Below are 24469 nucleotides of genomic sequence, written 5' to 3'. Positions count from 1 at the left end.
CTTGTAAACAGGGAAACAAATAAGGGGCAGGAAAAAAAAACAACAACAAACAAAACAATTACAAATACACAAAAAAAATCAATTCTAGAGTCCTAGGGGTCTTGTCCTTTTTTAGCTCGCCATCAGTTGTTCAGGATCTGAGGATCTGATCCATCATATATATAAAAAAAAAACCCGACCTTAAAGCAGGGAGTGGGGCGCACCCAACAGCGATCGGCTGTGACAGCCCAGGCACAACAGCAACTGTTCAAGAGAGCAAATCAGTGGTTTCAGAGATTTGGATTATTTCCAGGGTGAAATGTTCAGCAGGATGCCAATAGCCAGCCACAGTCACAGTGGAACAGGTGATGTCGTTTAACCTGGCTGGAGGCGGGGCTTTAAATAAGTTGAGGAGTTTGGGCAAAACAGGAAGTGGGCCCGCAAAAATAAAAGTCTTGATTGACTAATTGCGGGTTACAGTATCTAAAACTAAATTTTAGATAGGCATCATAAAAATTGAGATATACGGAATTCTAATTTAACTAGTAACAAAATAACATCTATAATTACATTTGTACTAGCAGAAATATATTTTAGATGTCAAGAATTGTATTTCTAGATAACCTTAATGTTATATTCATTTTTGATATCCAAAACAGTAGTTATGAGTAGAAATAACTCTATTAGGGAGATCTGATATTAGAGTTAATCTGAGTCAGAATTCATTTTAGATAGGAAGAATGTTTATTTTAGGTATCTGGAAGTAAAAGCCCAAAACACATGAGTGGGAAATTTTACGTCATTTGTGCTAGTAAGAATTACATTTCAGATATCTGAAATGTTTATTCTATATAGGAAGAATGTTATTTTAGATATCTGAAATGTTCGTTTGCATTTGAGATATCTGGATTACGTATTCAGTCACGCTAATAAATGTCAAAACGGTCTGCCATAGCTGTCCAAATATGGGATCAGATAGAAGATGCAGCGAAATAAAAATGAAATCAAGGTGAGACTCTGACAGTGAACTGAGACCCACGTGGAAAGCCTGGCTTTGATCGGAGGCTTCTGCACATGCGTGAGCAGGCTGGGCGGTCCTCCGCTGCTCCCCCATCGGGGCTCCGGGCCCCGTGGGAGGCAGAAGGCATCTAGGAGCGCTCCGGACCGCATGACGGGGACCAGCGGCTCCCGGGAAAAACAGCAATGACCGAAAAGTCCTAAATAAATGGTTCAAAATGAAGTCCAGCCAGCGGTGGCTTCTTTTTCTATTGTTTCTACCTCTATCAGGTGAGATCTGGTTTATTATATCTACCTTTTATGGACAGAGTTAATATTATATTTCCTTTATTATTTAGAAGCTTTCAAAACGACCTTTAATATTATTAGGAAAGTTTTAATAGCCTATATTAATGTTAAAGCCAATTTATAGGAATTTTGTGAATATTTTATTCATATAAAATGTAATATTTATTAAAATTTAAACGGAATTAAATCATTTTGTAGATCTAAAACTGTGAAATAGAAATAATATTTTAATAAAAGCAAATTTTATGTAGTATGTTTTTCTTAATGGTCCTAATTCCTTTTTTTTTTGCTCCCAATGTGTTGCTGATCTTCCCTTTAGGTGTTTTATGCTTTAGTGAGCTGTCCTTCATCACGGAGCCCAGTGATGTTACAGCTCTACCAAATGATCCGGTGACGTTGGACTGTCAGGCTCATGGCCAGCCGCCAGTCACCATCAAATGGCTCAAAAATGGACTTAAGCTGGCAGAGAGCGAACATTTCAAGTTTCTGCCCAACGGCTCCTTGTACATACCAAAGATAAAGCACACCAAGGAGGATTCAGATGAAGGATTTTACCAGTGCCTCTCCCAAAACAAATATGGAGCTATCCTAAGCCAAAGATCACGCCTGACTATCGCACGTAAGTATGGAAAGTAAAATAAAGAAAACCCTTTATAGCCATGAGTTATGGCTGTTTACACTTGTTCTTCCATGTTCCAGCATTAGGGCTGAAGTTTGTGGATTATAACCCTAAAGATGAGAAGCAGATGTAGCCTTTAGCCTTTTCCTTTTTTATGTATCTCAGGCAAACCTGTTAAACTAAAGCCTCCATGTTTTAAGGTCAGTCGTAGTGGCACTGAGGAGATTGTAAAATAAAGGAGAGTCCATCCAAAAGCTCATAAATGCTCTATAAATAGGAGCAGCACAGCTTGTGTTCTTTCACTTTTTTAGCACCAATCCTCCCTTATTTGACTGTAACTTTGAAACTTTACCAAAAAAATTATATTAACTATTCAGTTCAGATGTGAGAGTGTTGCAGACTGTGGATCTACGGCCCAGAGCAGCGAGGAATCTCTGAATGGCCATTTGTCTTTCGGCTTTTATTTGGAGTGCCCCTGACTGGTCCATAAGAAAAGGCTCCATTTCAGGGGGTTTGTTTGTCCACATATCAGTGGACGAGACAGCTGCGCCTATTCAATGAGACTGGCCTACCGTGCACAATCTTCAAGGGGCTGTAAGAAAGGATATCCCATGGCTGGTGTCATGGAGACTAGATCGAACCCCACAGTCAACTATTTTTGACTCTCATGTTTTTTTAGGAAGGTTTCCTACATCAACCCTGTTCTGATCTGATCTGGCAGCGTTCGTTCCTTCTTATTACAATGATGGAAATTTGTCAGAGTGAAAACATATTACAGACACTTTGGTTAAACAGTAACAGGTTATAAATTAAAATCAGGTTTGTTTGGGAAAAGGTTTGTCTTTTCTACAAACATCCTCACTCAGGTATTATGTGGCCTTGCTGGTTTAAACAGTTTTATAGTGAGTAAATAACATCAATTAATATATGAAATAAGAGACACAACTCACAGTTTGTGCATAGCGATGTAAAGAAATAATAAACATTTTATTTTCTATATATTGACCACATAGATAAATTCAAATTCAAGTTTGAGCCGGTCTCCAGCCCCATTCAGTGAAAGGGTTAAAGGTTGCCGGTCAGCTGGAGGGAGGTGTGGAGGAGGGGACTCCTCTGCGCTCCCCTTCTGTCCAGAGGTCCCAGGGGTCAAGGGTCAGCCATTGAAAGGCATTGTGATGTCACAGGCCTGCTGTGACTGGGGAGCCCCTCTGTTGTTCCTCATGCCCTTCAGTCCCTTTCACCGAATCGGGGCCTCTGTGGCCCCGTCAAGGGTGGGGCTTTTGTTAATGGAAGGCCAGTTTTTCATGGGAACGAAGGGGCCACAGTGAGAAGAGCTGGCTGCTAAAAAAACAGGAAGTGAATTTATATTAGATCTGTGTGATAAACCAGGAAGTGCATAGATCTGTGTGATAAACCAGGAAGTGCATAGATATGTGTGATAAACCAGGAAGTGCATAGATCTGTGTGATAAACCAGGAAGTGCATAGATATGTGTGATAAACCAGGAAGTGCATAGATCTGTGTGATAAACCAGGAAGTGCATAGATATGTGTGATAAACCAGGAAGTGCATAGATCTGTGTGATAAACCAGGAAGTGCATAGATATGTGTGATAAACCAGGAAGTGCATAGATCTGTGTGATAAACCAGGAAGTGCATAGATCTGTGTGATAAACCAGGAAGTGCATAGATCTGTGTGATAAACCAGGAAGTGCATAGATCTGTTTGATAAACCAGGAAGTGCATAGATCTGTGTGATAAACCAGGAAGTGCATAGATCTGTGTGATAAACCAGGAAGTGCATAGATCTGTGTGATAAACCAGGAAGTGCATAGATCTGTGTGATAAACCAGGAAGTGCATAGATCTGTGTGATAAACCAGGAAAAGCATAGATCTGTGTGATAAACCAGGAAAAGCATAGATCTGTGTGATAAACCAGGAAGTGCATAGATCTGTGTGATAAACCAGGAAGTGCATAGATCTGTGTGATAAACCAGGAAGTGCATAGATCTGTTTGATAAACCAGGAAGTGCATAGATCTGTGTGATAAACCAGGAAGTGCATAGATCTGTGTGATAAACCAGGAAAAGCATAGATCTGTGTGATAAACCAGGAAAAGCATAGATCTGTGTGATAAACCAGGAAAAGCATAGATCTGTGTGATAAACCAGGAAGTGCATAGATCTGTGTGATAAACCAGGAAGTGCATAGATCTGTGTGATAAACCAGGAAGTGCATAGATCTGTTTGATAAACCAGGAAGTGCATAGATCTGTGTGATAAACCAGGAAGTGCATAGATCTGTGTGATAAACCAGGAAGTGCATAGATCTGTGTGATAAACCAGGAAGTGCATAGATCTGTGTGATAAACCAGGAAGTGCATAGATCTGTGTGATAAACCAGGAAAAGCATAGATCTGTGTGATAAACCAGGAAAAGCATAGATCTGTTTGATAAACCAGGAAGTGCATAGATCTGTGTGATAAACCAGGAAGTGCATAGATCTGTGTGATAAACCAGGAAGTGCATAGATCTGTGTGATAAACCAGGAAGTGCATAGATCTGTGTGATAAACCAGGAAGTGCATAGATCTGTGTGATAAACCAGGAAAAGCATAGATCTGTGTGATAAACCAGGAAAAGCATAGATCTGTGTGATAAACCAGGAAAAGCATAGATCTGTGTGATAAACCAGGAAGTGCATAGATCTGTGTGATATCTTTTAATATTCACAAGAGCGATAGCTAAATTTGTCCAATGCATGATCTACCACCACTTTAACATTAGAAGAAAAGGTTTATTTTTAAAATAAAACAGATAAAATGGAAAACAGCCAAACTAGAACCCTTCTTTAGATTTAACATCAACTGTTTTCCATTTGGTCCTGGTTTGGGGTAAAATTTAGTGGACATGGGGGTCCAGGTGAACTTTGACCTTTCCAGGGAAACCTTTTTACTGCTCAACCTAGACATTGATTCGTTCCCTTCCACAGAAGTGACCAAATTAGCAGTCAGGACACACCCACCGCCTGCATCACTGCTCCCACTTTCTATTACTTACTCTGTGCTTCACAATGTTTACCAATCATTCAAGGTTTGATTAAGAAAAATCTATTTAGTCTTGGTCTCCTGCTTTCCTACCTGATTTCGGAAAAGATGTTGCATATAGATCAAATATCATCTGTGAAAGTTTCTAATCTTGGTTTTGGTCCTGAATAGAGGAGTTACTGTATCAATAGTTTGTTTAAATTAAAACAAAACTCCAGTTTTCATCTCTGAAAGCTTTAAATGTGAAGTTTGAATGGGAAAACAAGAGTATTGATTCCCTATAACATATTATTGACTTTCTCTCTTTGAGTGAAGGGGGCGGGGGGACTTATCACCTTAATGAATGAAGGTCATTGATCATATTGTATTGAGTTGGCTCACTAATATGTAGATTGGGGGTGGTTTGTTTCTGGCGAATGTTGAAGGACGTTTTTGGATGTTTGTTCATTAAAGTAGGACTTTCTAGCTGCCATCTTAGAAGGAAATGTATTAAATACTAAAGTTTGAATTATGTTTTACTGCGACAGGGATGGATAACAAAATAAATTCAACAAATATCTTCTTTCCAGTAGATAATTTGAATTTAATCAAATGCAGAAATCAGAGGAATGAGCTTCTTTCTACATATATTTTTTATTTAAGAAAAAAAGGAATTGCAGAACTCTAAAACTGATGGTACGTTTGATTCAGGTTTATACTTGTTCTGTTTGAGCTGTTTTCCCAACAATATATCCAAAAGATCATCAAGGTTCAGGTTTCAAAATTTCATTGAATGCAATTAATATCTAATATTAAGTAACACTGAGAGTAAAGGTTGCAGTTCCTTTCCTTAAAAGTTTGTTAACATTTTGTATAATTTTTTTTAAATTAAACATTAAAAAGCAGATATATTGATAATGTTTTAAGTCAGAGTGTTTAAGTTTTTGCTAATTTGTTCAAATTCAGGGAAGCCTGGGTCTCAGACTGTTTAGAGGGGTCAAAGGTATTCATGTTTAACTCCAGTAGAAGTTTAAATCCTACTTTTTAAAACACTTTTGCAGAAGTTAGAGAATAAACTTAAGCTTTTTACTTCAGTAAAAGGTTAAAAGTACCATTTTTAAAACTTAAAGTATAAAAGTAATGAGGGAAAAACTGTTAAGGCCAGAATCTTTACCGATCTACCCTTTTAAAGGAACATTTTCTACAATTCTGGATGATAACTTCCTTAGACTTTATTTTCTTAGTTTTATAACTAATGGTAACAGGGTCACATTTAACACCAATCAAATCACAAATAAATTATGGAAGCTCATTGGTAGAATTCCCCTATGACAGAAAGAAGGCCACGATTCACACCATTTTATCATCCGGAGGGGGGGACACATTTAATTACAAAACCGAATTCACACAGCTGTCTTAAACACTTCATACATCCAGCAACGCATCGTCAAAATCCTGTTATCCCCCAACCTTCAGTCGATCTCAGGCTGCATTTATAGTTTCCACATCGCATTACGTAACTGCACATGCACAGGAATATCATGTCGAAAGCTTCCTGGAAATCACGTGGGCTGGTCTGCATCAAAATCACTCCGACCATCAAAGAATGTTTATACAGATGTTCTCTGTTTTGCCAAACCTCCTCATACATCTAATTGCGTACAAAAAAGTAATTAAAGACTTTATTATTACTAAGACTCATACTTGAACTTCAACATGTACTGTTTTGTTGCTAAGTAAGTATAGAGCCATGTGTAAGGATATATTCTGATTCTGATTTCTGATTCTGATATAAGACAATAAAACTGCTTCTACAAAATTAATTGTCTCGATTAAACAAATAATTTTGATGGGTTTTATTTATTTTTTTTATACCAACAGGCCATAATGAAAAACACCTTAAATGAAACAAAAGTAACGAGTCTTTTTTTCAAAATGTAAGGAGTACAAAGTAGAAATAATTGCTAAAAAAGTTAAGAAGTAGAAGTAATAAGTTGCATAAAAACAATTACTCCAGTAAAATATAGATAGCCAACATTTCTACCTGAATAAGGTAATAAAGTATTTGTACTTTGTTCCTTGGCACCTCTGTAGGAAATATGAATGTTACGCTGGATAAAAGAAAAACAGAGGGCCGAACTAAAATAGTTTGTCATGAGTGATGCAAAAATAAATTCCTGTCAAAGAAAACTGTCTAAAGACACAGAAGAGGTAAAGTTGATTTCCATCGATCTACCCTGAAAATATGCTCGAAAGATGAACGAAGAAAAACATTTCCTCTCTGTAGTTGCTTGCAAAGCTTTTCAAACAAAGTGAATTAATTAGTTTTCATCTATAATGATGCATCATTCACTGTCATTCTACAATTGATCTATTGATTGGCCATCGAGTCACAATGGGAGGGGGGGAGACTGCTCCCCATCTCCACTAAAGCAGGTGGTGTCCTGAAGAGATCGATTTCCTTCCTATGATCAGTCCACATTAAAGCCGTTAGTTGCATAAACTGGTTATTACAAAGTTGCATAAATTATATCGTATATTTGTTTTTTTGTTTTTTTTTACAGGAATCACAGAGTTTGAGTCTCATCCCGTTTCCATGGTGGTGTCTGAAGGTTCTGTGGCGCGGTTCTCCTGTGCCGTCACTTCAAGCCCTCCGGCCACCATCACCTGGGAGTTTAACCAAAGCACGCTGCCTCTACAGACAGACAGGTTCATGATCACCATTTACATTCCCCTACCTGGAAAAGCTGCCCTTTGGTTCGTCCCCAAATTCCCTTTTTCATCTCCTCAGGATAACGGTTTTGCCGAATGGAGTTCTTCAGATCCACAACATCCAGCTGGAGGACGCCGGAAAGTATCGATGTGTCGCTACCAACATCGGCAGCCTTTTAAAGAGTCGAGAGGCCACACTGACTGTTCACAAAGGTACAGCGAACTGGAAGGATGCACATTTTGTTCCAAAAAAGAAGAAATTTAAAAACAATCAACTGGAATTTGTTTTTCAAGTTTGAAGACGTTTCTCTTCCATCCAGGAAGCTTTTTTAATTCAAAATGTCAGAAATAGCGTTTAGTTCCAGGTTTTATCCAGCAGCCCAACAAAGCCTGGTTTTAGTTTAGAAAACATGCAAATAGAAACTGACGAATGGGTCCACTCTTTTGGAATGGGGGTCGTTTAGCTTCTTTGTTAGCCTGCAGTGCTCCATACCTGTCTATGTCTCTGAAAGGGGGGTCATTAAAGGGAATAGTTGGCCTGGCTGAATAGGTGAGGTCTTCTGTTCTCCTGTAAAGGGGTTGGGGCTGCGATGATAGCAGGAAGGAATCAGCTCTATCGCTGCATTATAGGTTTTTGAAAAGCCCATCAAACTCTCAAGCCCTCAAACTCAACGCTATTCCTGACATTTTCACTTAAAAAGCGAAATGTCTTCAAACTTGAAAACAAAGTCCAGTGGATTGTTTTTACATTTCTTTTATTGGAAGGACTAAGACCTGGATGAATGAGCATCTTCACCGGTATAAGGCACATTTTGATGTCTCAGAACAAATAACTTAACATTGGCGTTTCTACTTTTTCATAAAGATGAGGGCCCTAAACCCCGGCAGAGGCCCCGGATCATCGCCGGACCTCAGAACGTAACGGTTTCCCTTCATCAAACTGTAGTTCTGGAGTGTGTGGCCACAGGCTACCCCCCGCCCATCATCTCCTGGAGCCGAGCCGACAGCAAACCCATCGATGTTTACAATGCCAAAGTGCTGGGCAATGGGAATTTGGTTATTACCGATGTAAACTCCAAGCACAGCGGCATTTACCTCTGCAGGGCGACCACGCCTGGAACACGCAACCACACAACAGCAGCAGCCAACCTCACGGTCTTAGGTAGGACTGTCCCTTCCGTTGTATCGGCACATTGCAATTCCATCCACTGTCCGTGTCTCTTTGTAGTTTTACTTATGTCTTGATACAGTGGATGCAGGGGCGGAGCTAGATGGGGGGCACCATTTTTTTCCCCTCAAATACCAACATATTCTCATTATCAGTTCCCATGAAATCGCACGAAAAGTTATGCACAGTATTCCGTGGGTTTTTGACGTTTTTCCTAGAAAAAACAGATCAGTGGACGGACGTAAAACTGGGACGGACGAGCTTTCGACAGTGCAATAATTACTTCATGATGTCTCTCACTAGGTCGCTTGCTGTTTTGTATGTTAGGGTTAGGGTTAATTGTATGTTAAATTGTATGTTATTGAATGGTGCGTAGCATGCGCATGCGCAAGGATATCTTGTCTCGAGGCAAGACGTAAAAATACAACGAAATACGACGAAAAAAACGTCAAAAACCCACAAAATACGGTGCATAACTTTTCGTACGATTTCATACGAACTGATAATGAGAATACACTGCAAATACAGACGGTGGCAACAGTAAAACTTCTAACTTATTTAACATTTTAATTTTTCATATGTTAACAGTTACTTGACAACAAAAACACTTTGGTTAAATATGAACATCAATATGCGAAGATTAAAGATGATAAATACAGAATTTATGCTATTTTCAGAAATAGATTTTGTCTTATGGGGTTAAGAGAAAATTATGTTTCTGTAAAATCTATGAGTCTTCAGTGAAATCAGAAATAAATTACTGCTTCAATAACTAATCCATTTAATTTAGATATTAGTAAATATTCATTTAATGCAGAACGATTATTGATAAAAGTAGATAAGTAATGACAATGAATAAGATGCCCACCTTAGAACTCAAACCTGAATGAATTTTGTTCATTAAACCTTTAATTTAGACATAATAGATGTTTAAATAAATGTGTCTATTTGTTAGCAAAGGCTGTAGGAAAGTATAGTTAGTCTTCACTTTCCGTTTGGAACAGTTTTGATTGACCCTGGCACCTATCCACTTTAGGCCCCCCCTTAATGTACATTGGTTATTGCCTGGCCGCCCCGATTAAAATGTTCTGGTTACGCCTCTGAATGGATGGTCAGTTTTCCGGCTGAAATGGTGCTAGTTAGACCTTTTTTTTCTGGTGTGTTTCTGTCTCAGTGCCACCAACCATCGTAGAGAGGCCTGAGAGCCAGACGCGTCCGCGAGCAGGCACCGCCCGCTTTATGTGCCAGGCGGAGGGGGTGCCACCGCCGCGTATTCGCTGGCTAAAGAACGGTGAAGACGTTCACCTGAATGGGAGAATAAAGATGTACAACGGGTAACGTCATTTCTATAATCCAGTTAAATGTGACGAATGCATTCGTTTTGCTGATGTTTCTTGTGTCCTTGTTTCACAGTAAACTGGTGATCACCCAGATCATCCCAGAAGATGATGCCATCTATCAGTGCATGGCGGAGAATGAACAGGGTTCCGCGCTGTCCTTGGCCCGCCTTATCGTCGTCATGTCTGAGGACAGGCCCAGTGCGCCGAGGAACATCCACGCAGAAACCATCTCCAGCTCTGCCATTTTACTGGCCTGGGAAAGACCGCTGTACAACGCAGACAAAGTGATAGCCTACTCCATCCATTACATGAAGGCTGAAGGTGAGACTGAGATGAAGTTGGTCCTTGAAAGAGAGCAGTTAAAGATGCACAATCAGGGTTAGCTGTGTTGGGTTCGACCACACTTATGTGAGATTAGCTGCTGTGGTGGAGGACCGCAGAGCAAAGGTCAAGGATGACTCAGAAAGGCAGGTTCAGTTGAGCAACAACAGACTAATCCAACCCATTGTTCATTCCCCAGCTTGTTTTGAACCTCTTAAAGGGACAGTGACACACATTAACATCTCAGAGTTTTGCTATCCACTAATCCTGGAGAGAAACATCAGCTGTGCTGCTGCCATCAACACCTTTGTTTCTAGATGCTGGAGATCGGCCTATTTTTCAGTGTAGTCCTGTTTCTCTGACTGTGACTAACTGGATGTTTATTTGTTTATTTATTTGGATCCCCATTAGCTGTCAGTAATTTGACAGCTACTCTTCCTGGGATCCCTTTAAAATTATACAGATACACAAAACATATCAAATGATCACATCATAAGAACCACGATACATTTCAAATTATATCACATTACAGCACAATATGTTACACAAATATTCATATATTAAGGCTATCAACAAAGTGTTTTTTTAAAAGTGTTTTAAATGCACCTTTGGTAGTAGCAGTCGAGATGTTATGAGGCAGTTTGTTCCACAGAGTCACAGCTCTGAACAGTTGAGAGGATGTGCTCTCTTCATCCTCTGACATGGGAGCTGGCTCGGAGCTCGTCTGCCTGGCTGTGTGTTTCCTGGACGGGGCCGCCTGTGGAGCTGGTTGACAGTTGCCTTTTGTATCTATGCTTCTTTTTCTATGTCTGCTTCTGTCTCCTTGAACCCCAGTGGGCCTCAGCAGATGGCCGCTCACACTGAGCCTGGTTCTGCTGGAGGTTTCTTCCTGTTCAAAGGGAGTTTTTCCTCTCCACTGTCGCTACAAGCATGCTTAGTGTGAGGGATTGCTGAAGAGTCAAAGAGTCGATGCAATCAGCTGGTTTTCCTTAGATAGAAAACTTTGAATCAATCTGACTGGATGATCTGGTGAACTGGAAAGTGACCTGAGATGACATGATGTGAATTGGAGCTATAGAAATAAACTGGATTGAATTAATGTAGGAAGGCAGCTCTATTATTATTTCACCAGCAACTCTAAAAATGCAAATCATGCACATTTGTTGACAGCTTTTCCCGATATCCTCAGTGGAAAAACTCAAAGTTCAACCTATTCACTCACCTACTGCTCAATTTCTTTTATTTCAGGTCTGAACAATGAAGAATATCAGGTTGTCATTGGCAACGACACGACCAGTTACATTATCGATGACCTTGAACCAGCTCGGAACTACAGCTTTTATATTGTGGCTTACATGCCGATGGGTGCCAGCCGTATGTCCGACCAAGTCAGCCAGCACACGTTAGAAGACGGTAAGAACGTTCTCCAATTATTTTCTGTGATGATTGAAGCCGATGTTCTATAAAGGGACGTTCATCGTTTCTGCAGTGCCTCTGCGTACCCCGGAGCTCACTCTGACCAGCCACAGTGCAACAGACATCCAGGTGACGTGGCAGCCTCTTCCTGCTAAGATCAGCCGTGGGCGAGTGTTGGCCTACAGACTGTCCTATCGCACGGCTGTTGATGACGCTGTCGTAAACGTGGAGCTACCGCAAAACTGCACCCAATATCTTTTGGAGGGCCTGCAGCCTGACACCATTTACCTGCTCCGTATAGCCGCAGCCACCCGTGTGGGTTGGTGCGAGCCGTCGGCGTGGACGTCACACCGTACATCGAAGATGACCAGCGACAAAGGTAAACCTGACAAAACATGGAACCAGTGGAGGGCGGTGCATCTGGTACCTCGGCCTTTAGTGGGCCCTACTCAACTTCTACTTCTCAATATCACCACATTTTAATGAAGGAAATCACCAATATCATTCAAATCTGAAATGTAATTAGCGCAGGTCTAACCTACATGGATATACATCTGTAAAGAAAAGGGGGGATTTACCATTAGGCAATACTAGGCAGTTCCTGGGGGCCCCATAAAACTCTGTTTACATGTATGGTTAATACAACTATTCCTTATTTTTGTACATTAATTATGTTTTTGATAAAAATCCTTTCACTAAAATGCCATCAGAACGCTGATAATATAAAGTGTGTCTCAGCCCCCCCCCTTCAGTGTCCACCATATTGGATCAGTCCATTTGCTGCACATGTTCAGAAAGGTCCAAACAGACAGCAGCAAACCATTTGAAAACAAACCATGCAAAGAGCAGTGTTGCCAACTTAGCGCTTTAGTCGCTATATTTAGCCACTTTTCAGACCCCTCTAGCACTTTGATTTCTAAAAAGCTCCTAGCGCCAAATCTAGAGACTTTTTTCTGCTACTGGAGACTTTGGAGACAACATCTAAAAGCAGCGAACTCTGCTCTCCAGAGCGAGTAGATTGCTAACCCCGCCTCCTGCTCTCCTCTATCTTGTCTGCTGTCATGATTCATGCAGCTATTATTTCATCCAAATGAAAAATGGAGAACAGAGAAGCAGATCATGGCTTGTCTACAGTGAAAAGAAGGACTGGGTTATTTACTTTGGCCTTTTTGGAAACACAGGAAGGAGCAATCAGCTAAGTGAGCTTAGTGCTTGGAAAAAATCTTTCATTCCTTTAGAGACAGCATGAAAAGTCAGCTGAGTACAAAACATAGAGAGGAAAACAAGAAGAAAAGGGACAAGAAGAGAGGGACACAACCTAGAACAGATAATGGATGTCTATTCTATTAACATTTCTCTATCTGGAGAATGGGGCTGTTTGATGTGTTGTCTTCTCCATTCAGAGGCCCCCCTGCCTGTCTTTGCCTAGGGCCCCACATTTCCTAAATCCACCCTGCACAGCTCTTCAATATTTACATCATTGGAGTCGTTCAAATTCAATATGCATCTAATAACCAGATAAAATAGAGCATAAAGCATGAAAACAATATATATCACACTCATTAGAGATGCTTATTATTTATAAACTAAATCCATCCTTCTATCTTTGTGCAGAAAGTCTTAGTATCTCCATTTAGTTTCGGCCATTGAGGCCAGGGAAACTTTGAACAAAAGCAAATGTAAAATGCATAATGTTGCTAACTTAATTTGGCCGTAACTTTTGCTCTAACTGACCAATCAGAGGAAAGAACATTCCTCCAGCTGGCCCCGTGGGGCAGATCTGAAACCTGATTGGTTAAAGAAAATGTTCTTCACTAATATTGTTAAGGAAACATCAGCAGCACTGCTGGTTCTGAAGGCCCTGGGCAGATTTGATTCACATAGCAACACACTGAGGCTGAAATCTGATTGGACAAATAATATAGCAAGCAGATAAATGAAATGCACTGGAAAAAATCAAAATCTAGATAAGTTATTTTTTTCTCAAAATAAGTGCATTTGTTCTCAAATTGAGAAGGTAAAACAGACATTTTGCCAATTGAACAAGACAATTTATATTTAAATAAGGAAACACAATTGCATTTTTCTTATTTCAAGTGCATTTTATCTAAATATCTTATTTTAAGAGTAAAAATACTCATTCCATTGGCAAATCATCTCATTAACCTGCTCAAATTAAGTGTAAATGCACTCAATTTGAGAAATATTTCCTTATTTCTAGATCGTTTTTCCAGTGTGGAGGCAGCGCAGAAAACAGAAACGCTACAACTGAAGAGAACTGATTGTTTGGAATAAATTAATACAATTAGATAGAAGAAATTTAAAGTGTATGTTGTGATTGCAGGTTAGTGTTTCTGATTTTAGGCCAGCAGTGAAGGCTTTGATGGCCCTGACCGCCCACCACTGCCCTATACATGACAAAATACTTTAATTCAGACTTTTTTACGTGAAGCTTGTTTTATATTTGCTTTTTTAACGTTTATGCCTCCCTGGTGTTGGAATAACTGGTGACTCAGCAGATCTCCTGCCTGGTATTTGGTGTGATAGAGTTTGCTCTTGTAGCATTGTCCTAACCAAGGAAAAATCAACATCTAGATAAGTAATTTTTTCTTAAAATAATTTCATTTGTTCTTGGAGTAACGAGGTAAAAGCGACATTTTGCCAATGGACCAAGAAAATTTACATTTAAAATAAGGAAACACAATTCCATTGTCTTATTTCAAGTGCATTTTATCTAAATATCTTATTTTAAGAGTAAAAATACTTGTTCCATTGGCAAATTGTCTCATTTACCTACTCAAATTAAGGGTAAATACACTTAATTTGAAAAAATTTATATATTTTTAGATTGTTTTTCCAGTGTATGTTGGTTCCAGACCAACCTTTGCCCCACGGTCAGGGATGTTAGAGTGGCCTCTGTCACGGATCATAATAAAAGGGCCTTCGGCCCCTAAGGCTGGGAAGGATTACTCATTTTAATAGCCTGCCGAGGTGGGGGGGTTTCATCCTCCATTTCCCAAAAAACTTTAGTGTTAAATCTAGTTTCTCTTTATATTCAGGTAGAGTGCACTTTCACAGAAATAATATTAAATACCACAATTAAAAAACCAAAGATTATTTACATTGATTGTAACACAGCTGTAGTTTTTGTTCATTTTAATCCTAATGTCATGTTTTCTGTCTCCTCTTAGTGCCTCCAGCTCCTGTTTTACAGCTTGAAGCCCTTAACTGCACCTCTCTGAGGGCCCGCTGGCAGACCCCCCCAGACTCTGTGGCTGTGCTGGGTTTCCGGCTGTGCTACCATGAGGAAGGCCAGCCAGAGCAGCCAAGCATCCTGCTGCAGGCCCACACCTACGCCTATACCATCGGAGGCCTTGGTATGTAGTGAGATGGGTTGGATTTCACAGCTTTTTGCAGATCTTTGTCGTTATGACGGAGGGTGACTGATGTTCCCTCTCAGATTAGTCTTTTTTTTTTTTTTTGCATGACCTAATTTGATTCCCTGGGCAGTCAGATGCTGCATTTGCATTTCCAGCCTCTGTCCTAATCAATATGGACTGACCGCTCCTGTCTAACCCGTAGCCTTTCTCCAGCCTTGCCTTAGTGTTGTGTAAAATCAGGCTGTGGGGGTTAGAGGTCAGTAACCAGATGTCCCCCCCCCACCACTGACTCCCATCCAAAGTCCTGCTTAATTATGCAAAGCCATTGTGTTCTGTCCTGGACCAGATCGTCTCTGTGAGGACCTGGGCCGCCTCCTTTCAGCTGGACTTTAGTGAACACAGACAAAGAGCTCTGGGAGGGGGCCAGGCTGGACCCATCATCTGACCTTTAGCCATGAGACAGCAGCCTTGGATTTAAACTTCCTGCCCCCACTGGTCATCTGTGCTGTTCATGCAAATAACCAGCAGTTTTAACTAGAAACATACTGAAAACAAAACTAATAGTTTTCCCTAAATCAGAGTTTAGGTTTTCTCCATTCGTACCAAATCAGTTTTGTGTTTCCTTACAAATTCAAACAGGAGAAAGTTCCAGTAGATTTTTCTGCAAGTAATCATCCTCCTTTCTCTTGTTTTTATTTATGTTTTTTAATAAATATTTTTATAAAGTTCTTCTGTTCTGTTGCGCTGAGTTTAAGGCTACGATACGAGTCCAGCGGGGGGGGGGGGGGGGGGGGGGAGCGATTGAGAAAGAGGGGAAACAAAAAGGGGGCCCATCTCCGCTCCCACCACCCCGCACCCTGATTCCTTCTGTTCTGTGTTGGCCTGGCTGGGTGACCCCAGTGACCCCCCCCCCCCCATTCCTTAGAGTCCCATGGGATTTGGATCCCAGCAGCTGAACATCGCCCGTGGCCCCCCCCCTGGACACACTGCTGTCATTGGTCAATACCTTAAGGCTGACCTTTCACACTGGAGGCATAAAACAAACCTAACATTCTTTAAAGCATCCAGATTGGAGGCGGGGGGGTGGGGGGGGACATTTTTTATTGTGCTTATCATTGGTAACCATGCCTCCTCTACCTCTCTGTATCTCATATAGTTTATATTTGTAGGTATTGATCTAACGATTACTTTGCCAATCGATTAATCTGTTGATTTTTTTTTTTCAATTAATAGATTAATAATCGGACGGCCATTTTTTACTGAATGAAACCGAAACGTTTCCACCTGAGGAGTTCTGCATAGAGCATATTAACAGATGAAGAAGTTTTTATCTTAAATGCAAAATATTTATATACATTTTTTTTTACAGTTTTGGTATAATTACTGCTCTAAGGTAGTCACTCTTTCAGCTAAAGGCATGTTTTACAGTCTCCATATTCCAGTTAATGATTAATCAGTGATTAAATTAGTAGAGAATTATTTAGATAATCGATTAATCGGATTAATTGTTTCAGCTCTAACTGATCTTGTTGTTGTTCCTCTTTAAGTTTCTGAATCTGGAGGTAAAGAAAAGCTGAAATTCCAGGCCTGTGATTGTCCGTGGTGGAGCTTCCAGCTCCCTGATCTTTCTCCTCCTCTTTCCAAAGAAATGCACATGACAAATCAGAGGAGACGAACAAAGGAGACCATGCATTGTCCAAACATGGCCCCTTAATGACCTGCTAAATCACGTTGCCTCTCACTCCTCCAGCCTCGTCTTTTATAAATCGCCCTTCTCTGTTTTCTAATAATGGCTCTCCTAACCTTCGTCTATGTTGGGTTTTCACAATTTTGCACCATTTGCGTTTCATTTGCAATGCTGGGTCTTTACACTGAGAGAAATTGCTTTCTTTATTGAAGTTGTTGTCGATTATATTCTAGATCCAAGGAGAAAATACCATGTGAAGATTCTGGCGATCAGCAAAGTTGGCGATGGTTATCAGACAGACCAAACCCTCAGCACTCCAGGATGTGTGTGTGAGTATATATATAATCAGGTGACACCTGTCTGTTCATCTGCTGGTTTTTTTAAATGCACTTTCTGCTTGAATCATTTAGCGGCCAGAGACCAGCTGGCGGTGGCTCCTCCCCCTCCGCATCAGGTCACCGTCTTAATCAGCAATTCCTCTGCCGTGTCCCTTCGTTGGAGCCGCCCTGCTTTTTCCTCTGGAAAGCCAGTGAGCTACACGGTCCGCTGTACACCTGTGGGCACGCACAACGTCTCGGCTATACGCTACATACAAACGTAAGCCCTCCAGGAAGCCGGTGCTTCTTCTTCTTCTTCTTGAAATGTTCTCCATCATTTGCTAAAGACGGTTGCCTGATGTTTTCTTCACAGCACCAAGCAGAGTGTTATGGTTCGAGATCTGCTTCCAAACACTCAGTATGAGTTTGTTGTTCGTCTCCATGTGGACGAGATGTCCAGCTCATGGAGTTCTGTGGTTTATCATCAGACTGCACCAGCAGGTAGTCCATTAGACCTGCGTAGCATCATTTCATCATGATGATGTGGCTTTAATAGGTTTAATTAATATTCCCATCAATGCTCTGTATGCAGCGCCTAGCCGCCCACCAGCAGGAGTTCGAGTGACTCTGATTGAGGATGACACAGCTCTGGTGTCCTGGAGGGAGCCCAGCGGGCCTCATTTGGTGGTTACACACTACACCATACTGTACGCCTCACAGCAAGCCTGGATGGCCGGACACTGGCAGCGGATCCAGAGAGAAGGTCAGATCGGTTTTTATACGGTTAAATGTTAACTCTGGACAAAACAAGTCATTTCTGGTGTTTATTTGGCACTTTTCTAATAAAAATAAAACGATTCTGCAAATAAATCTTAAAAAAAAAAAATAATTACCCTCTGCAGTTATTAATTTCCATCCATTAATTTTCCGTCACGCTTTATCCCTGCTGGGGTTGGCGAGGGGTGCTGGTGCCTAACTCCAGCTGTCTATGGGTGAGAGGAGGGGTCCATCCTGGACAGGTCGCCAGTCCATCGCAGTAAATGCAGAGACAAACAACCATTCACTCACACTCACACCTAAGGAGAATTTAGAGAAACAAATTAACCTAACAGTCATGTTTTTGGACAGAGTACCCGGAGAGAACCTACGCATAATCAGGGAGAACATGCACACTCCATGCAGAAAGACCCCGGGCCGGGAACCTTCTTTCTGAACCTCTACAGTCATTAATTTTATATTTGGTGTCATAATGATCAGTTTCCATAACAATCCCTCCAATTAAACCACCGGCAAATTTTTTTTGTTTTAAATATTTCTAAACTTTTTTTTTTTGTTTAGTCAAAGTTCTTTAAACTCCTTTGCAATAATCCCTGACTCTCTGTAACCATTTTGATAAAGCTTCTAGTTAGAGTGGCTCAGGTTATCCTGAGCTATCTCTATAGTTCTGCTGCTATAGGCTTAGACTGCTGGAGGACATAGGGACCCCTTTTTCATCATTCTGCTTCATTCTATCTCTATTCTCCACACCTTTGTTTCTAGATGTTCGAGATTGGCCTGTTATTTAGTGTAGTCCTGTATCTCTGAATGTGACTAAGTGGATGTGCTCGGAGGCAGCTCCCATGGCTGTGGACCTTTCTGGCTGTGTGTTTCCTGGATGGGACCGCCTTTTATATCTATGCTTCTTTTTCTATGTCTGCTTCTGTCTCCTTGAACCCCAGTGGGCCTCAGCAGATGGCCGCTCACACTGAGCCTGGTTCTGCTGGAGGTTTCTTCCTGTTTAAAGGGAGTTTTTCCTCTCCACTGTCGCTACAAGCATGCTTAGTGTGAGGGATTGCTGAAGAGTCAATGAGTCGATGCAATCAGCTGGTTTTTCTTAGATAGAAAACTTTGAATCAATCTGACTGGATGATCTGGTTGAACTGGAAAGTGACCCGAGATGATGTGTTGTGTGAATTGGCCAGAAATGGCAAAAGTACTCACTTTCCGTACTTGAGTAAAAGTACAGATACTTGTGTTAAAAAATACTCTGGTAAAAGTGGAAGTAGTGATTAAACTTCTTTACTCAAGTAAAAGTAACAAAGTACAGGCTTGTAAATTTACTTAAAGTATAAAAGTAAAAGTAGAAACCACTTTTTTCATGCCGTTGCCTACATTTTAAATGGATGTCTGCCAATAGGACTAGATCTCCGTTGTGTTCATTTTCAATCATCTCGTCGTCCATGCTACTATGCTAACGCCACCGCCACCAAGCTGCAATGATTTGCCGCCAATGAAAACCGCCGAATCTGTCGATTCATCTTGTAGCGATGCATCAAATGCAACGTAGATTCCCATCCAATTAGATTGAATTTGGTATTGATGACGTGAAAAATAATAAAGGTAACTCCATTGAAATGATTCAAAACTAAAGTAACGAGCCAATTTTTTAAAATGTAAGGAGTAGAAAGTACAGATATTTGTGTAAAAATGTAATGAGTAGAAGTAAAAAGTCGCAATAAAAATAAGTAGTAAAGTAAAAATATCAGAAAAATCTACTTGAGTACAGTTCCATCTCTGGAATTGGCGCTATAGAAATAAAGTGAACTGAATTTATAAATGATGACACCAATGTCCAGTTGAGCAGGAATATGAGCGTTTATAACTTTCTACATCCTGACTGGTTGTAAGGGAGGAATCTCACTGCATGCTGTACATGTAAACAAAACACTTCTGGTTATTAGCTCATTGCTCACATTTCTGAACTTCCCGTCTGTCTTTGTTGATAACAGGCACTCATACAATGGCCTTATTGGAGAAGCTGGAGCCAGGGAAGGTCTACCTGCTGAAGATCTGTGCCTCCAACAAAGTAGGCGATGGACCTTTCTCTAACACCGTGGAGCTGGCGCCGAGGCGTGGACATGCCCATCGCAGCAAGAATCCCAGGCACTCCGACAGCTTTCCAGACTCCAAAGGTCGGCTTTTAGAAGAATACACTTAGTGGAAACGCTGTTTTGCTCCTTCTTCAGTGTTATTCCCCCTGATGCTCCACCTGACGCCTCTGTTTTACCTTCCAGTGTTCTCTGATGGCCTCTACCACCTCGATCAGAGCTCTATGACGGGGATAATGGTCGGCGTGAGCATTGCCTTAACCTGCATCGCCATGTGTGCCTTAATCCTCATCAGTAAAGGCAGACCAAGGTAGTAGATCAGTTGATTTGACCTTTTTAAAAATGATCCCATGTTTATGCAGAAACAAACTTCATCTCTGACTTTTTATTTTTAGAAAATCTGCTAGTCCCAAAATGGTTGCTGTCCGTGGTTCTGGAGGGCCTCATCCGGGCATGCCGCTGCCCGGCAGTTACCATCTGGAGAACGTTGAGGCCCTTTTACCGATGATCAGTAGTCGCTTTATTGATCCAAAGGTAAAGGAAACTAAAGTCATTAAACATCTGAACACTTCTCACTTTAGATCAAGCTTAAAAACAATCTACACTTGTATTTTTTTAGGGTGGATCTGATCTCATCATGAATAGTTCAGGTAGCAGCAAGGTTCAAAGCAACAAGTGGCTGATTTTCCAGAAAGAGATGAACGATTCAGCCGCCAGTGAGGTAAGACCAGTAGCATTCTTTCCTTTCAGCGGGTTTCCTTCCATCAAATCTCACTTTTCCTTCTCTTTCATCAGGCTGAGACAAGAGTCTGTTTGTATGAGAAAGGCAGAACTGTGTTGAGGTATGATGAGCGCCTAGGCTCAGCCCCACTGGCCCCGTCGTCTCGCGAGATCATCTACGGTCCGCTTCACTCAGAGAGCTCCCAGAGCAGTGAAGGCAGCCAGGAAACCGGAGACTCTGGTCACTTCTCCAACGAGGAGAGCAATGAAGAATTCAGCAACTCCTCTACCTGCCAAACTTCAGGAAGTTTGGAGTCCGATGATGGTCCAAATCTTAAGCAGTCTGTTAAATTGGAACCAGCAGCAGCGTCCTTCCATGCTACCAAAGGCTCCTGGCTTAGCAGCACCTCCTGACCCCTTCACACCTGCTTCTACACCCCACCGCTTCTCCCTTCTTCCAAAAAAGTTAATCAATCCACTGGACCTTGTTTCTAAATTTGAAGTTGTTTCGCTTCCCATCCAGGAAGATTTTTCTATTCAAAATCTCAGAAATAGGCTTTATATCAGAGGTCTTCAACAGGGGGTCTGCGTCCCCTAGGGGGTCCATGAAAGTTTGTTTTTTTTATATTCCCTCCTGCAGTTTTTTCCACTAATTAAAATGTCTTTAAATCCACATTAACATGAATCCAACAGACTGTAGTAAACAGATAAATGGAGGCAGAAGATCTCTTTCAGTCATCAATGCTCACATTCAGAGACACACAGGAGCTCTTTCAAGCTGGGCACCGTTTCATTCACAACACCTGTCCCATCAACCAGGAAGCAGAAATACTTTAATAATCCCAGGGAGGGATTACTTTAGTTACATTACTCCATCTGACTATAGAACCAGTTTGATATAACACCATTTCGTACAATATATATAATTAGGGGGTCCCCGCTCCATTTAGCCATCAGTTTGGGGTCCTTGGTGGAAAACGTTGAAGACCCCTGATTTATCCAGCAGCCCATCAAATCCTTGTTTTTGTTTAGAAATTATGCAAATTGAAACAAATAACGGGTCCATCCTTAGGAATGGGGGCCGTTTGGCTTCTTTGTTAGCCTGCGATGCCCCATACCTGTCTATGTCTCTGAAAGGGGGGTCTATAGAGGGAATTGTTAGCCTGGCTGACCTGTAAAGTAGTTGGGGTTGCGATGATAGCAGGAAGGAATCCCTTCAGAACCTTTCAGAGACACAGACGTCCGTTTCTATTTGCATGTTTTCTAAACTAAAACAAAGCCTTGTTGGGCTGCTGGATAAAACCTGGAACTAAACGCTATTCCTGATATTTTGAACTGAAAAATCTTCCTGGATGGAAGAGAAACGTCTTCAAACTTAAAAACAAAAGTCCAGTGGATTGATTTTTTTCTTCCCCATCGTACCACTTCTACCTCATTCGCTTCCTGAGAAGAGACCCTTTGGTATTTTGGGACAGAGAGGGGGAATCAGGAACCAGCTGCTGAAAAGGAAGAGATGTGCATTCCTTTTGGACGTACCTCAGGATTTTGTACGAATGATTTTAAAAAGAAAAACATTTCTTTCGCTTTTTTTTTTTTTTTTTTACGCGACTGTCTACCTGTTTGTGTGTTTGGTATCGTCTGTCCAAACCAAAGCTCACCCATGATGAATGTTTGAAGAGAATGTCGGATTTATACGTTTTTATTCGATTATAAAGAGACGCACCGATCAGACTTTTGGTTTTTAAAGCTTTGACCTAAGGTGCGGTGCATTTACTGACTGGAAGAAAAGGTGTGATTTTTTATTTTTCAACCAGCCAGTCGTTGGTGGAGGCCCTTCGACGTGAAAATCGCCCGATACTGGTGACCAAACGATCTCTTGGAGCCTTTTTTTAAAAATGATCTACCTCAGTGTACTTTTATATACATTACTACCTCCTTATTCTGCAGTATTACCTCAGACTCAGGGGACACATTGAAAATTCTTCCTTTCCATGTTTTTTTTTTCTGATCATTTCGTGTTGAAATTCATTTCGTTTCTCGTCGTTTGTCTCAGTCGTAAAGATGAAAAGTGCATTACCTTCTGTCAAACAATTTTTTTTAGCTTTATCAAACAGTATAGTTTGGCATTTTCAATGCACTTAACTCAAAGCTTTAACATGGCCTTAATATATAGAAAGGGCTTAACATGCTATAGATGCTTAGATCCCAAAAAAACAGAACAGAAATGAACACTGCAAAAGAGATCTAGAAATAAGTAAAAAAATTCTTAAATCAAGTGTATTTACCCTTAATTTGAGCAGGTAAATAAGATGATCTGCCAATGGAATCAGTATTTTTACTCTTAAAATAAGATAATTAGATAATACGCACTGCTTTTTTCTTATTTTAAAAGTAAATTATCTTGTTCCGTTGGCAAAGTGTCTCACTTACCTCCTCAATTCAAGAAACAATGCACTTATTTTAAGATAAAATGACTTATTGAGATTTCTGTTTTTTGCAGTGCATCCAAAGAAATACTAGAAACTATAAGGTAATCAAAATATAACACATGTCCTTTTCCAGGATGTGTTTGCCAAAATATTTTTTTTTTTTTTTTTTTACCAGAGATGTAAATGTTGGTTTCTCTGTGTAATTGTTAATAGTGCTTTATTCTGGTGAAAGCTTTAGCACAAGGCCTGTGCTCCATTTGCCTTCTAGACCATTGCTAAATGCAGCGGTGATGCCGATGCTATTATCCAAAGAGTTGCTCTGCTTCCTCAGACGGGTTCAGCTTGTTTTATACAGTTGATACAGTGAATTAAACACACAAAGACCAAAGATCCAGTGTGTCCTGCCAGTTATGGAGGATAAAAAGTGCCAAAATTAAATAAATAAATACAGCATTAAATAAATAATTAAATGTGTCAATAATTAATTAAATGTGGAATCAAATAAATAAATGTGTCATTCATTAATTAAAACCACGTCACTAATATAAAGTGCCACAATTAAATAAATAAATACAGCGATAAACAATTAATTAAATGTGTAATTCATTAAATAAATAAGGAATTAAATATATAAATGTGTCATTAATCTAATAAAATACTTCTTTATTTTATTAAAAAAATATACATAATTATTTCAGTGTACATTTATTATTTCATGGTCCTGTGTCGCCGTGCATCGAAACCATTAAAAGAATCTGTCAAACTCACCCATCAAAGTTAGGGGGCGGGGTTAACACGAATCGAGTCGCCACCTGTATCAGAGTATGTTCACAACCTGTGGATCACAGTCTCTGTAATCGATTTGCTTCGCCTTAATGTGCAGGGTGACCAATCAGGTGTTAGATAACCGCCCCCTAACTTTGATGGGTGAGTTTGACAGATTCTTTTAATGGTTTCGATGCACTGCGACACAGGACCATGAAATAATAAATGTACACTGAAATAATTATATATATTTTTTTAATAAAATGAAGACGTATTTTATTAAATTAATGACACATTTATACATTTAATTCCTTATTTATTTAATGAATTACACATTTAATTAATTGTTTATCGCTGTATTTATTTATTTAATTGTGGCACTTTATATTGGTGACGTGGTTTTAATTAATGAATGACAC

The 24469-nt window shown here is 40.3% G+C and overlaps 1 protein-coding gene across 1 annotated transcript; it reads left to right on the top strand.

The window, feature by feature from the left end:
* Window positions 1–1105: 1105 nt before the first annotated feature.
* On the top strand, window positions 1106–21486 carry LOC119792570 (protogenin B-like). The gene is made up of 19 exons (XM_038299277.1): window positions 1106–1266; window positions 1604–1903; window positions 7493–7637; window positions 7720–7853; window positions 8506–8802; window positions 9983–10142; window positions 10222–10469; window positions 11718–11882; window positions 11959–12264; window positions 15077–15262; window positions 17186–17281; window positions 17363–17549; window positions 17643–17770; window positions 17862–18032; window positions 20038–20220; window positions 20323–20446; window positions 20532–20670; window positions 20756–20857; window positions 20932–21486. Exons 1-19 carry the CDS (start codon window positions 1215–1217, stop codon window positions 21268–21270), a joined length of 3462 nt encoding a protein of 1153 aa, XP_038155205.1. The 5' UTR covers window positions 1106–1214; the 3' UTR covers window positions 21271–21486.
* Window positions 21487–24469: the final 2983 nt, after the last annotated feature.

This window comes from Cyprinodon tularosa, unplaced genomic scaffold (genome assembly GCF_016077235.1).
Source record: "Cyprinodon tularosa strain WSP-4 unplaced genomic scaffold, ASM1607723v1 ctg1117, whole genome shotgun sequence".
Classification (NCBI taxonomy): Eukaryota; Metazoa; Chordata; class Actinopteri; order Cyprinodontiformes; family Cyprinodontidae; genus Cyprinodon; species Cyprinodon tularosa.
The sequence above is the reverse complement of the archived record's forward strand: the minus strand, read 5'-3'. Positions and strand labels throughout refer to the sequence as shown.